Here is a 15,610-nt window from a genome sequence, read left to right as displayed (position 1 = left end):
TTTGTCTGAGTTCCCCTCGTTTGTCTGAGTTCCCCTCGTTTGTCTGAGTTCCCCTCGTTTGTCTGAGTTCCCCTCGTTTGTCTGAGTTCCCCTCGTTTGTCTGAGTTCCCCTCATTTGTCCGAGTTCTCCTCGTTTGTGCGAGTTCCCCTCGTTTGTCTGAGTTCCCCTCGCTTGTCCGAGTTCCCCTCATTTGTCCGAGTTTCCCTCGTTTGTGCGAGTTCCCCTCGTTTGTGCGAGTTCCCCTCGCTTGTCCGAGTTCCCCTCGTTTGTCTAAGTTCCCCTCGTTTGTCTGAGTTTTCCTCGTTTGCCACTCACCTCGAGATGGACCTCAGCCACAGTCTGCCACCAGCGTCCCCACGCCACTCTGCACTCTACGATGCCACTCTTCTCATCGAAATGACACTCAGACATCCTACGCAGAGTTGTCCCAAACTATTATACCAGGAAACTTGTATTTATTCCTAATTTATTATTCATTGAACTTTTAAATCTGTAATCTTGTATTCAAGCAGTTTTGCTTAGCAGTTTTCTTAAATTTCACATTAATATATGAATAAAAATATATTTTTGTTAATTTTACATCAATATATAAAGTCGCGCAGTTAATTACCTGTAACGATTAACCTAGTAGTAAAATATATCAATTATTGCTGTGAATTTGTATGAATTCATACGTTAAATAGCAATAGCGTCGGAAAATGTGAACTAAGACTATAAAATAACTAGGGACGACTTTAAGTCACGAATATTAATTTAAATTGAAAAATTTATTCATTACTTTTCACACTTGCTAAATGTAGAAAATGACATTCGCTAATTTTTCCGCGCGTAGCTCTGATACGACATAATGCCGGGCCAAACATGGTTAGGATGACTCACATATTTCAGCAAGTGCGTCAATATTCAGACAAAATCCCAAGTCTCTGCCGTTATGAAAATAACATCGCACGCTCATGCCGAAGTGACGTAGTATATACGCATAAAAATTAGTAAAACCTTGTCCAAAACTGACGTAGTTTATATACGCATAAAAATTAGTGAGACCTTGTCCAAAACTGATGTAGTCTATATACGCATAAAAATTAGTGAGACCTTGTCCAAAACTGACGTAGTCTATATACGCATAAAAATTAGTGAGACCTTGTCCAAAACTGGCGTAGTCTATATACGCATAAAAATTAGTGAGACCTTGTCCAAAAGTGACGTAGTCTATACGCATAAAAATTAGTAAGACTTGGTCTATATATCAATGCACGTTCTCCAATGTATGCGCCATCCTGACCGAGTCGGTGGAAGAACGTATTAGTCTTACATGCAGTAAGTGTCTATACTTGGACAATTTGACCAACTGATTTCTCCACCACATTTCATCGCATCTTGTTAATTAATTTATTTTAATAAATGAATAATTATCATATACATGACTCGGGGTCCGGGGGGGCGTCCTGATCCCCCCGTGGGGGAGAGAGCCCCCCCACCCCCTGCGGCCTACGAGTGCAGAGACAGTGCAGTACCGCAGTGCAGAGACAGTGCAGCACCTCAGTGCAGAGACAGTGCAGCACCTCAGTGCAGTACTGCAGTGCAGAGACAGTGCAGCACCTCAGTGCAGTACTGCAGTGCAGAGACAGTGCAGCACCTCAGTGCAGTACCGCAGTGCAGAGACAGTGCAGTACCTCAGTGCAGAGACAGTGCAGTACCTCAGTGCAGAGACACAAGGAATAATGATGGCGTATTTAAAAATGTACAAGGTTTAGGCCGCCCATATTCCTTCGTGTACACAATTACTTTAACTGTACAAAAACCAGCAGGCAAGTTGCCGGTTTTACCAGGCATAGAATTAAAAGCGTAAATAATTTGTTTCCAATCGTCGATTAAAGACACTTTCTTTCCATTACGAGGGATCAAACTCTAACATAAATAGTCTAAGGTCATTAATGAAGATAATATTTAGTCATTTAGTAAGGTTCTTCCTCCGTCTACACTCCCAACCGTCGGTCAATACGGCAATTACAATAAATTCTACCAGACCCTTCAAAGTTAGGATCAAGAACCGCCACCAAAGCCGGGAACAGTACAAACTATTTAATTTTAAACAAAGCCGGGAATAGTACAAACTATATACGTACTTCTATCGAGCATAACTTTGGATGGATTGAAATTACTTGATTCATTAATATTCGGGCATGAAATTCCAGAATTAATGTGAGTTTACATTAAGTGCACTGAATATACGAAGTGAAAAAAATTGCGTGCTTATAAACTCTGCTTTCTTTATGATGCCTTTTGCAGGAGTGCATCTGGTGCTGCAGGTGTTGGGACTTGGATCGTTGTTGCACATTTCGAGCAAAAAAAATTTTATATGATTGATGACAAGAAAAAATCAATATTTATTGAGGATAGCATAGAATGAATAATGGTTAATGGAGTTTAAAATAAATAATACCGCGTGAAGATAACCAAGGAAAATTCATGGCGTCCTTTGAAGCTTTACACGAGCGAGAATGTGCAATAAACTTCGTGCCAACAGAACGAAGTTGATAAGGAGAGAACAGGTCAACACTGTTCTCTGCACCATGCGGCACAGCATGTAACAGCAGTTCACTGTTCAGGCATTTTGGAAGTTTGAATTATTTCAAGTTCAATTATCCTATTAAAGGTTGTTTGAAGTAACAAGATAAGTGTAAATTATAACAAAAGTTTAATTATGTACAATAACTGGAGGCCGTACAAACTAACTAGTTACAAGAGAATGTTCTTGACACGGACACACGAAACGGACTTAGCAGCAAGTTTGTAAAGCAAAGCTAAAGCTTTCTAGCAAGGGCGAATTTTCTGAATATTTAGCCATTCAAACAGATTCGCCACCGGAATCGTATATAGATGAACGATCGTTTGAGAGACTAAATGAGAAAACCAGCCGTTAGAATCTCTAGCTTGCCGCTACAACTGCACTCACAATGACAAATCATATAGTCCATTTAGTGATACACTTTCAAACGCACAGCAGGAGTAAAATTTGAATATTAAATTCAAATTCGAAAATTAAATTTAAAAAGCGAACGCAGCACTGATACGTTTCGAATATTAAATTCAAATTTGAATTCTAGATTTAAAGAGCGAATGCAGCACTGATACACCCTTTTACTGGGTAAGAATTACCCATCCTAGGCATTAGATGCATCACTACGTACATAACTATATGGACAAATTTTCACTAATTTTTCTTAATGTACGCAGACACAGCGAACACAACAGTATTAAGTGCCTCAGGATGCCTCACGACGCCTCAAGAACCCTCAAAATGCCTCAGGATGCCACAGGACGCCTCAGGACATCTTAGCACCCCTCAGGATGCCTCAGGACATCGTAGGACCCTCAAAATGCCTAAGGATGACTCATGAGGCCTCAGGACGCCCCAGTCAGAGACTTCTGTTGTTCCTGAAGCTTCTTCATGGTCTCCTCGTCAAGGTTGCTCAGCGACTGCAGCTTGCGCCCAACTTGCTCGTGGATTTCCCAATATTTTGCAACACATCTGAAAAAATGACAAATAAATTATGACTAGTTAATTTCTGAAGAAAAGCTTGAAATAATAACGTTTAATATTTACAAAGATTTGCAATGGAACTGCAACTCGTTACAATAAGCTTAGTTGGAGATAACTACAGGAGGAAGGCATTGCCTAGCAGTGCTGTGCAACCACGCGCCAAAAATTACCGGTGTTGCAAAATTTGGATAATTTGATATAATAAACCGGGGCACTAACGTAATTGGTTTATTGGTCATCATTCATGTGCATCCTCCAACTGGCATCATAATTATGAACTGCTTCAGCCAGGATTGGGTAAGTTTTGAAGTTACATTGAGTTGCCACATCACCTGTCAATGCACACGGCCTCCCCCTTGCCCAGCCACCACATCACCTGTCAATGCACACCGCCTCCCCCTTGCCCAGCCACCACATCACCTGTCAATGCACACCGCCTCCCCCTTGCCCAGCCACCACATCACCTGTCAATGCACACCGCCTCCCCCTTGCCCAGCCACCACATCACCTGTCAATGCACACCGCCTCCCCCTTGCCCAGCCACCACATCACCTGTCAATGCACACCGCCTCCCCCTTGCCCAGCCACCACATCACCTGTCAATGCACACCGCCTCCCCCTTGCCCAGCCACCACATCACCTGTCAATGCACACCGCNCACCCTCCCTGCCTTCGCCCACCTCCCCCCTCTTCCGGTTCCGGCCCCCCGCCCGCCACCAGAGCCTCCCCCCCGGCGAGTGTGATGGTCGCAACTAACAACAATAACAACCAAATCACCTGTCAATGCACACAGCCTCCCCCTTGCCCAGCCACCACATCACCTGTCAATGCACACGGCCTCCCCCTTGCCCAGCCACCACATCACCTGTCAATGCACACAGCCTCGCCCTTGCCCAGTTCAGCATCCTTAAACTTGCTGGGGATGCACTTGGCGTGGCATGCGTTGGTCATGCGCGTGTACATGTCGGACATCATCTCCACCTCAAGGTCCTGCACCAGCCTCATCTGGTCGGCCGTCATGCCTGCTAAGTTTGCCATCACTTATTCTCTGTATCTTTGCTCTTCACAATCGAAGGAATAACCTGAAAAAACAGATCACAATTAGCTTCTGTACATAGATGATTGTAATACATGTAATTAATTATGCATACCCTGGTACTGATATCATTCAACTTATTTATGCTGCCAATATTACAATGATATATAGTATATATTATATATACCACATGAATTTTACCAACTGTCAGTTGATGCAGATGTTATGTATACATGACATGGAGAAGTGAATAAAAATAGTGTTCTCCATGCCTCAATACAGAAGGAGTAATCTGGTGCTATGGTGCCTATCATTGAACCAGCTCATTAAATGTTTTATCATAGAAACGGTTCTGAATTAGATCCAGAGTGCAGAGACCTCATTGAGAAGCCTAATGAGATACCAGGCAGACTTCATCAAACAAGTTGGTGCATGACCCATTAAATGTTTGAAATATGTAGGTAGCATTTATGACTTGAATAGGTAGGTATAAAAAATAACATAGATTCTGAATATAACAAGTCTGGAGGCTTTTGGTTTCATTTAAAAGATCTTCTATATTGGAATATTCTGAAATGTCTCCTGTAGGTACTTTATTGAGTACAAATCTACCTCATAAGTGGAAGAAAGGCGAAAAGCTAGCTATAATATACCTAATCATATACAGATTAAATACCTATATTCACGAGTGCTCCAATAATTTGGACATCAATGGCTACAATCCAGTTGGTAGATATTATCTATTACATCTGCCACAAATCCTCTCAGTTTAGATTAAATATTCAATACGGTACACCCAGTGAAAAGTTACTGTATGCCTTTGGCAGTGATAAGTCATGCTAGTAAAGTGAATTACTAAGTAAAAGTGTTGACAAATTACCTTGTGAATTCTTTAAAACTCAACCAGATTTCGAGGATTCTTCACCAGCTCTTTCAACAGCTCTCATTATCCGTTCACGAACTTTCTTATTTTCTTTGCGCTGTTGGATGACCGATGTCTTGGCCAAAGCAAAAGACCCTATACCAGCAGCAATCACCAATACCCTGCACATAAAAATCCTATTTAATAAAAGCAAGGATTCAACCTTGAAAATGACATTCCATCAACTCAGAAAACAATGATCTTAACTTAAAATGTACGACAATGAGAATATCTGAAAATTATGAAAATAAAGGTGATGAAATAAATACATGTAATAAATATTAAACACACATGTCTACAAATAAACATAACACTATCATTTGGCTCCCAAAGCAATGGAATCCTGCAATACAAAGTGTTAGTTACAAATGTACTTCACCATGCATCTGTGCTATGCTGAACAACCAAAAGTGCTGTCAAACAGGAAAATAAGGGATGGTTCAAGCATTTTTTGTTAACAACTTCTTACCATGAAACATTTTATAAACGAGTGTAAGCTCATTTTAAGGGGAGTGTCTAGGGTAAAATTTATCTCGGCTATTTACGTACAAACGGATCACTCTGAAACTTGGTACACATATGTAAAATAGAATTCTATGACATTTTTGTTCGTGTGAATTTTTCGAAAAAATGAAAGAAAACGTGAAATTCTTAGAAAACAGCCAAAAAAGGGGGTACCGTAGAAATCTATCTCCTCCTAGGATTTTCAAGCTACAACATTGAGACACATATCATTCGATGCGTAAAGACCATATCTAAAACGCAACACGAGGGTTTTTAGGATTTCTCATTTTTGTGGGTGTGGGAGCATTTTTCGTAAATTTTTCACAAATTTTTCGATTTTCCCCCCGCTACCACCCCTTTTGCGGAATAAAATCCAAACTATAATGAAATTAGAAAAATGCCCATGTTACGTTCTAGATAATTTTGTTGCGCATCGAATGGTATATGTCTCATTGTTGTAGCTTAAAAACTCTAGGAGGAGATAGGTTTGCAGTGACAATAAGTTAACTTTTCAGTACAGCCCGTCAAAGTCCCGCGCGCATCGGAATAGGCACTCAATGTAGCACGGATACAAAACTAAACGTTACTGGAGCTTGATTCCAGTCAAGGATGGTGGGAGCAACTGCATGCACACCTCCTCATACGACGCTAGGCGGGTAACTAAGGTGCACTTCAAGCAGACACTCTATTTAAGGTGCTCGCAGCGAATTTCCTCCCATTCTATTTGTTGAAGAACTACCCCACCCCCCTCCCTTTCATGATCTGTCGTGAACGCATAAATCAACGTACAGAGATGGTTTTGGTACCGTTGGATAGATCAGAATGTCAGCTTTAAGATGAGACTAAAAACCGGAAAAGCCGAAATCCAAAATTTTACCCTAGACGCTCCCCTTAAAGGTCTTTGCAAGGGCTATTGTATGGCATCTCCAGAAAAATTCCATATGCTATTCAAAAGGTGCTAGACACAAAATAAGAGCGTCCCAAATTGTTCCTTGGGAATTGGGTAATGGTAATCTGGGACACTTGAAATAAAACTTGATTTTAAAAAACGTTTGAAGCATGCAGGGTGCACTCATCCATTACTAACAGTACTCAGAAGTCCTCCTCTTCCTTTGTAGATGACAGATGTAGAATAGATGAAATTTTCTGTGATTTTTACCTGTTCTTCCTTTCTGATATGATATAACCATATCCATACATTAACATATTATTGATGTGATATTACTGTATCTGATATTACTGTGCCATTAAGCATTGACAATGACCTTGTCCACAGCAAGCTTCATTTCAGCAATGGTCAGGAAGATGTGCCAGGTGCACAGGAATTTATATTGTCATTTCATTATTCTGCGCCATACTATGTCAGTAAAAAATGCGCCGTGGGCAGCAGCACTCCTAAAAGGCCAAAATAGTTCAAATATGGATGTGCAGCAACCCTATCACACACAGTAACCATGAACGTATATCCGCACTTTGTTGCGGTTGGATATGAATTGACTAGATTGTTAAGGCATCAACCCAGGTAGGAAGATTCTTTCATAGATCAGAATTTGAGCGGACATGAATCACAGAACTAAAGAAAGCAACATTGCTCAAGATGTGCCATCAGTGCCTTCTAATGATTGACTGGTTGTGGCAAGTAAGGCACAAATCTGTACATCAACAGTACAAACCTGTATGCCAACGTCAGGACTACTTTCCCCAACATCCTCTCGGCCGGCAAAATAGACATGATCAATACCTAATAACAATGTGCATAAATGGACAATACAAATCAAGTCAATACAGCATAATTATAGAGCATAATTAGACTATGTAATACAAAATATTCATGAAGAAACTGATCTCGTGATCTATGCAAAATTCTCTTCCAGAGTCTGTAACTACTTCTCCAGAACGAATAAGGTTATCGTTACCGACAATCAAAGGAATTACTGTTTCTAATTTCCCAAATACACAAGGGTGATCGCTATGAATTTGTACAATGGGTATTTCTTATCTCAACAGTATTACGTACTAGAAGTTACATTGCTGGACTTAGATCTTCCATGAAGTGAAGTCAGATAGTCCAAATGCCAGCATTCCCTAAAACTATTAAGGAAAAGTTGATTGCAAGTTAAACATTTGGTCAGGATGGTCTTTTCATTCAGGGATGGGTTGCCAATATCTTCAATGTTGATTGGGTCTGGAATTTGATTGAATATCTTTGATATCTCCTGAATGATAAGTCCATGGTCTATCGTTTTTTCTTTGCTTCTTTTGAGCAATTATGGTTTCCAAATCTGGGCGCATCATGTTATGTCATGTGGTATACTTTGAATGTGAAAAAATTAGAACTATAATATGAAAGAACTTTGTTACATACGGTAGGTTATCATAGCACGAATCGCAGTGAACTATCAAGATTGCAGTTCTGCCACCAGACTTCATTGAATTATCCCACCTTTTTTCTAAAATTCAACAATCTCTTTTCTAGCAAAGTTTTTGAAATTCATTAGCTGCATAAGATACCGGTACTCTCTGCTGCGGTGGTCAAGTTCCGGTTGGCATGACATCTGTTTGCTTGTTTGATGCTAATTTCGTACAGGTTGCTTCAGATGAACTTATCATTGCCATTCCCATGTTTCACCCTTAATGTAATGTAGCTAATGATATTGAATGGCATTATTCATACAAACTTGTGTCTATTAAACATTTAAATTTTAAGACCTGCTGGCAGCGGCGATAGTCACTAACAATATAAGGATGTAGATAAAAGCTTTAATGATCTAAAAGCGGGCTTCAAAAAAAAAAAAAAACATTTCAACATGGCTATAATTAAATAAAGATCATTACTTGTAGTTTAATAAACATGGAATCTCCCTATTAAAAAGTTATATTTTGTTGGTCATTTAAGTTTATATCAACTACACGATTTGAACCAACACTAATAAAATGCAAGACATATAGTACAGCTTAAATCTGACACTCCACTTATTGGATACAGAACCTACAGTAATTGTAAACTGCGACTTTTAAACAGATGGCCTTACCATATGCATTCGAAGAAAATTTCTTCTAAAATAAAGTTCTAGATTTTTCATTCACCAAATTTCCGTTCCAAGGAAAATCATATATTATTGAAGGATAATTAAAAGCATACTGTACGGAGTATTTTGTCTGTTCCTCAACAAACTGCTCTTGCGTGGCATAGAATTGATAGCCGGGATTGCGCAAACACCTGCGCAAAGAGAAAATATTTAGACGATTTTGTGCAAACTGCGCAAACCTATGACTTCCAAAAACTCGTTATGTGAGGGAAAATTTCCCAAAAACATACAACATCCCGAGTTTGGCATTTCAGCAGCCGTAAAGCATTTCTTCTTTATCTGAAAGCTTACAGGTGACAGGATGGCTTGTAATTTAGCACCATTTTAATTTGGTAAAGTAAATTCACTATAAAAAAATTAGAAAAACATATCTGAAACAGAAAGGAATATTTTAGTGAAAACCATCATATATTTTGGAGAAAGATTGAGGCACCGCAATCTGTATAGGATTGAGGTGCCAAAATTCTATCAATAAAGTTTTAAAGCCATAACCTCTCTACAACTTTTTTCAGCAAAGTTCTTTGATATGGAAAATATTTTTTTTACTATAGACCTTAGCACTTCAACAGAAGTAGGCTACATACTTTTAAAAAATATGACTTTTTGACATTTTTTCCAGGATTTGCTGAGAATATTAATGTATGATTCATTGACTTCCTTTATGTTACATTTAAAGAAAAAAACCAAAGTATATGACACTATTTTTAGTTTTACAATATTTCAATAAATTAAATTAGTTTGGACTTTGGATGTACCTAGGATCAGGGGTGGAATACATCTACTTTTAACGGAAATTTCGCGGCCCGAGATCTCCCATTTATATGTATGTTTGAAATCTCGCGGCTCGGAAGTCAGGTAAAATATATTGATTTAGAAATGTCGCGGCTCCGAAATGGGTCACGTGACGTGTGATGGAAGGGCAAGCCAGCGTGCTTGAGAAATAGACTTACGGCTTGAAAATTCATTATTTCGCGGCTCAAAAAATCCAGTCGCGGCTCACAGAGTAGATCTTTTCCTGACTTGCCTAGGATAATAACATTTTTATGCCATGGCAGTTGGCAGAGCAAACATGGAAAACATCTACCTTTAGGGCTGCAATTAGAACTTTCCTGCCATTTCCAGAACGGCGAGATTTCTGTCAGATTAATTAGCTACCTCCTACCTAATTGTTAACAAAAGTGCACAATTGGGCTGCAAGATTCCAATTGTATAAAAATTTTGTCACGTTGGAGCCGCAAGATTTCAGAAACAAGTAGAAAAATTTCAGTCCTGTCAGCATAGTGGCAAACCAGTGATTTTTTAGAATCAGTTTATTTTTAATTTTCCCATTTACTCAAGATTTAAACCAATATCTTGTGTTAGTTGTGTATGATGGTGCTGGTATCCCTGATACTTTGCTGGTCTACTTATAGGACTCAAAACTGAACTTGAAGGAGAGTCTAAAAAACTCTCTGCAGTCTGCTTTGCCACTATGCCTGTCAGGCAGAGTAATTTACTGCATCTGTCCCTTATTTAGTTATTAGTTAATCCTAGTTATTTGGTGTGGACTGTTGAGACGAGGAAATAGGAATTAAACTTACCAGCCAACGGCAACTTTGGTTACAGGAGACTTTAAACGAAACATGGAAGATCTGGCGATGACTTAAAATAAAAGTACTCTATTTTTCAGCTTTCTTTGCCTGCTTGACAAGCTTCATGCGGGATTGGCATTCGATAGTTCTTCTACTACCGGCACCGACAACATTTACAACGCTACTCCATAAGTAAGCACATGTGAAACAATAAATTCTAAAAGCCGGAAGTTTGGTACGACAAAATCCTCATCCCGAGCATCAGCGGTACATTTTTTTCATTTCATAATTCCTGAAAATCTGTTAAACTATCCCCTTAGGTTCGCAATGAATTTTGCGCATAGCAAAATATTCATAATAAAGGATACTTTTCACAATTTCAATACATTTTGACGATATATATGACAATGAATTTTGCATTAATACATTTCACATGTGATATACCTTAGTAAAGATATAAAATAATGGTAGGTCTGAAAATTTAAGTAAAATAACCGACGCATAGAAACGTGACTGAGGGAATGTCCATTGTATGTGAGCTTGTTGCGGTCTCGCACACGCAAGTCAATGCTCCACTTCTGCTGTGCCTAAATGCTCGGCTGCATTGCCGATTTGACCAAAAACTGTCAAAGAGGGCTGGAATCGAACCCGCAACTCTTTGCTCGAATCTTGGTACTCTGAACTGTAACCTCTGGTACACCCTTATAGCAGAAGATCAGCAATTACAATAACAACTCAGTAGTGTTGATATAAGTGTAGGTATCATTGTGAAAGTTACAATGCATAAATTTGTTTGTAATGAGTTGAAACGCCGTAAGCTTTAACTGTTTCTTCAGCTCATCCAAGTTGCTTCTGCTGAAATGACGATTTAGTACAAATATTCAATTGTGGATCTTAAATTTATCCGTTTGTTTATACAGAAGCCTTTCAAATTCGGACTGGAAACTCAAGTAGAAAAACCAAGATCTATGTCATGGGCCTATGTCTTCAACGCCGACACTTCTATTCTATTCGCAACCCTCAGCTGCCAAGTGAATTCGCGCGGTTCCCTCAGCGTGCAGTTCTCAACCCTCAGCAGACTAACCAATGAGATGTGAGCACCAAAACGTTTCGTCTGATGCCTGAGCGAAGTTTTCTTGAGACACTAGTGTGTACGAGGCTTCCGCCGTGGGTTGTTCGTGAAACTTTTTAGATTTATTTCAAGGATTTATATTTTTATTGCGAAATATAAGATGTATATTTGCTCCAACTAGATATAAAACTATAATTGAAAATTCATTATATTCAGCATAGAAATCATTCGCTACTGCTGTTCTCTGTAGAAAAGCTGTCCGATGATGAGACTGCAAACCAAAATTTGGACAAAATATTAATTTATTGTGGGACGGAGTTCCAAATATAATATAAACATTAAGCAGGAGTGTTTTCCTGTTTATTTTTCGGTCCGCTTCGTGAAAAATATTGGACACATGTTTTTTTATCAAATCACTGAGAGAAAAATAACACTGCAAAAGTATGCTAATTCAAATCGGAAAATGTGAGTGATGTTTTAGCGTCTAAGCAATTCTGTTATGTTATAACATGTCTAATGCGATTATTTGTTATATTATTCGTATTTTATTAATTTTTTATTACTATACCAGGTGATTTCGTTCATTATCAGTCAATGATTATCACATAAATTGCGTTAAAATGAAGATAAGGTAGCTGGGAGCACCTCTAGGAAAGAGTCTGCCGCCCTCATCATCGCGTTATAAATAGCCTGCAGACAACGCGACGTAGCACTACAGACTACACACTAAACCAACAAACAAAATATTAATTTTTATATCCTTCTATGTTATTCACTATGTAAAAATTTCTGAATATATTTGGTTCTTGATCAGATATGTCTTTGACAAGTTGGGTAGTGCATTTTTTCAAATATTTGTATTTTCAAATGGAGCGGAAAAGTTGCGGAAGTGCACAAGTAAACGATATGTGCAAAATTATTGACCTCTAAGTTGATTCCTTCGTGATTTGAGGGCCGTTTGAAAATGTGAAGAATGAGAAAAAATAATATTCGTATGGAAAAGTCAATGAAAATCCATAGACCATTTGTATGTCACAAAGCGGCAAAATCATAACAAAAAGATTTTTAGTGTAAAAAGATTTTAGTTTAGTATTTCAAATTTCTAATCTCTTTCATATCATCTTCATTATTAGATGATCATAAGAAAATTGAAAAATATAACTCAGTACTGCAGTGAGTGACAGAGAGCGCATTTTCTCGTCGACGAAAACGTGAAGTCACGGACAGACGGACAGATGGACAGACAGACGGACAGACGGACAGACAGACAAACAGACATGACGAGCACAATATATAGCGCCTTTTTTCCATAAATGAGAAAATGCATTAAAAATCAAACTATGCGTGTTTACATTTTTAGAGCTCAATATAATCATTTCCAGGGTCGGAGTGTCACTCTAGAAATGACTAATTTTCCCGAAATTATTGTTTGAGTGTAATGACCATCGGACAGTTGCGACACTCAAGCGCTAGTTCACGATGTTGCTGAGTTTGCGTCTGTATTCGATAGTTAATCGGCATGATAGTTAAGAGGAAATTAACTGTTTGATCTATTCTCTACAAGTATCGGGTAAATATAAAGTAATAAATTGCATTCGAATTTAAATGTAGGCACTCTGCCATCAAGGCCGAATGTAACCTGCGATGTGATTTTTAGTTCATTTTGGTGATTTAGTCCGTCCGTCTGTCCGTCTGTCTGTCTGTCCGTGACTTCACGTTTTAGTCGACGAGAAAATGCGCTCTCTGTCACTCACTGCAGTGAGTACTGAGTTATATTTTTATTTATTTATAAGATAGCTCATTTGACCAGCCTCGCACAAGCGAAGAGACAAAATATATGTTGAACACCGATAGACGATATTTCCGGTTGCCGTATACAATTCATGAATATGGCTTGCAATATTTAGAAAAATTATTTCAAATTAGATTTTCAAAGCTATAAAAATTCACCAAAATGCATCGCTCGCAATTTGGTGCTCAATTCTCTTACTAATATTTATCACATTTTGATCGTGTCTAGTTATAATAAATGTGATTTTCTTCATTAATTATCGCTAACTTCATGTTATACTTGCAGATGGCAACCCCACTTCCTCCCTCCTCCCCCCATCTTCGGTGTTACCACCGCGCGGTTCATCAGTGTTGCCAGATATTGCTGGGGCTCGGTCTGCTAGCGGGTTTCTCGTCACTGGCAGCGGCGGCAATACTGCATGACAGCCTCAGTGTTGCCACAGTTGCGGTGATATAACCTTTAACTTCAATCTAGCGACTAGAACTCTTCTTATCTCTCTTAATCCTCTTCATTTATTTTGTAAAAAGTAGAAAACATCTGCATTTTGAGGATACATCGTCTTTTAATTAATCAAATTCCTTAAGTGAATTTTACACATTGCGGTTGTAACAAACTTATAATTTGATTTATTAAACCTTAACTTATATTATTTAAATTTATAAATTTATTGGTTCCATGCATTTGAAACGAATATTTTCGGTCATAATACTTTAAGAACCCGATGAATGTTCATCATGCTTCAATAAATGAATAGCTAATAAATATAACATTAGTGAATGTTTCGTGTCGCCACAGACGCTGGCGTTCGCAGGGGCGCTCAGTGCCTGCGTGTGTGGGGCTCTGCTGGGGATATTCTGCGCCTCAGGGGCTCCACACAGGTCCCCACACAGGTCCCCTCACTGCACCCCTGCCTGGGCCCCTCACCCCCTCCTCGCAACCCCAGACCTCATCCCGCTGGGGGAGTTTTGGGGGACCTCAAGTCATCCTTCCAAAATCGACCCACAATTAATCCCCGATTACGTGGTTCCTTCAACGCGTGGGGAAAGTCCCACACAAATGTGCCACTGTGGGGAAAATGTCTCAAAAATCCCCATGCTTCATATAAATACTCTGCCAGACTGCAGATACAACGATGCAAATACTGCAGTGAATTAGATATACAATCTACATCCATTTGTAGGAGAAACTGTAACGAAAAATGCAATGTAGGCGTAGAATGTTGAATGTAGTCTTCCGTGACATTCGGTAAAAGATTGGCAATTTTACACAAATAAATTCTAAAAATAACTATGATGTTTTTCCGTTGTGTATGTCATCCTGACACAGTGTGGTCCAGCTAAAGGACGTATATATGAGTGCTAGTGCAGGAAGTGTGTCTATTTGGACAATATGAGAATTTATTTTTCTAAGTGGAAGATGCCACGGACATATACTGTATATACTTACGGTGAGCTTTAAAAAACTCTAAGAAATCCTGGACAATAAACTCTTGTATTCATAGCATAAATTCTAGAAAAATCAATCGTCCCACAATATTTCAGTGTATTTTTTTGCTATATATGTTAGATGTCATCAAAATGGGCTCACGTAATACGTGAAATGAAATGTGTACTCACTTGCCATCAGCTTGCGAGGGCAGAAAAACCGAAGCTATGGCCTCCTGACAATAAACAACATTACTTTCACATTCATTGTGTACAAATATTTATATAATTGTTATTAATTTTCATCATTTGTGTTTGTGTGTAGGCGGCTCAAGATCTACAGAGCTCTATTGTCTATACTTTCTTAGGTTATTTAACGCACATTTTTACCTTATATGTATATATGCTACGTCTGTACTGCAGTTCAGTTTGTTTGCAATTGATCTTTTGTAATTATTTTTTTAACCTTGAATATACATTATATTTTGGCAACATGGGCCATATATCCATGGTCTACTAACGTTTTTTTTCTTTTAATCATATATCTTAACCACATCACTGAAATTACGAATCAATATCAATAATACTAATGGTAAAGTAGTAATCAATAATACTAATGGTAAAGTAGCCTGACAGAATATCAACTACCTGGGGC

General features: G+C 38.7%; 1 protein-coding gene and 1 long non-coding RNA gene across 2 annotated transcripts; one reads left to right on the top strand and one right to left on the bottom strand.

The window, feature by feature from the left end:
- Window positions 1-3,053: 3,053 nt before the first annotated feature.
- LOC108674019 (mitochondrial import inner membrane translocase subunit Tim10) lies at window positions 3,054-10,861 on the bottom strand. Its single transcript, XM_018161920.2, has 4 exons — window positions 10,677-10,861; window positions 5,462-5,625; window positions 4,411-4,627; window positions 3,054-3,533 (listed from the first exon to the last, which is right to left on the bottom strand). Exons 3-4 carry the CDS (start codon window positions 4,581-4,583, stop codon window positions 3,407-3,409), a joined length of 300 nt encoding a protein of 99 aa, XP_018017409.1. The 5' UTR covers window positions 4,584-4,627; window positions 5,462-5,625; window positions 10,677-10,861; the 3' UTR covers window positions 3,054-3,406.
- Window positions 10,862-11,830: 969 nt separating this feature from the next.
- On the top strand, window positions 11,831-14,397 carry LOC108673954. Its single transcript, XR_001931011.2, has 3 exons — window positions 11,831-12,204; window positions 13,817-13,978; window positions 14,327-14,397. It is a non-coding gene; the product is annotated as an uncharacterized LOC108673954 (long non-coding RNA).
- The last annotated feature ends 1,213 nt before the right edge of the window (window positions 14,398-15,610 follow it).

Source organism: Hyalella azteca, unplaced genomic scaffold (genome assembly GCF_000764305.2).
Source record: "Hyalella azteca isolate HAZT.00-mixed unplaced genomic scaffold, Hazt_2.0.2 contig10647, whole genome shotgun sequence".
Lineage (NCBI taxonomy): Eukaryota > Metazoa > Arthropoda > Malacostraca > Amphipoda > Hyalellidae > Hyalella > Hyalella azteca.
The sequence above is the reverse complement of the archived record's forward strand: the minus strand, read 5'-3'. Positions and strand labels throughout refer to the sequence as shown.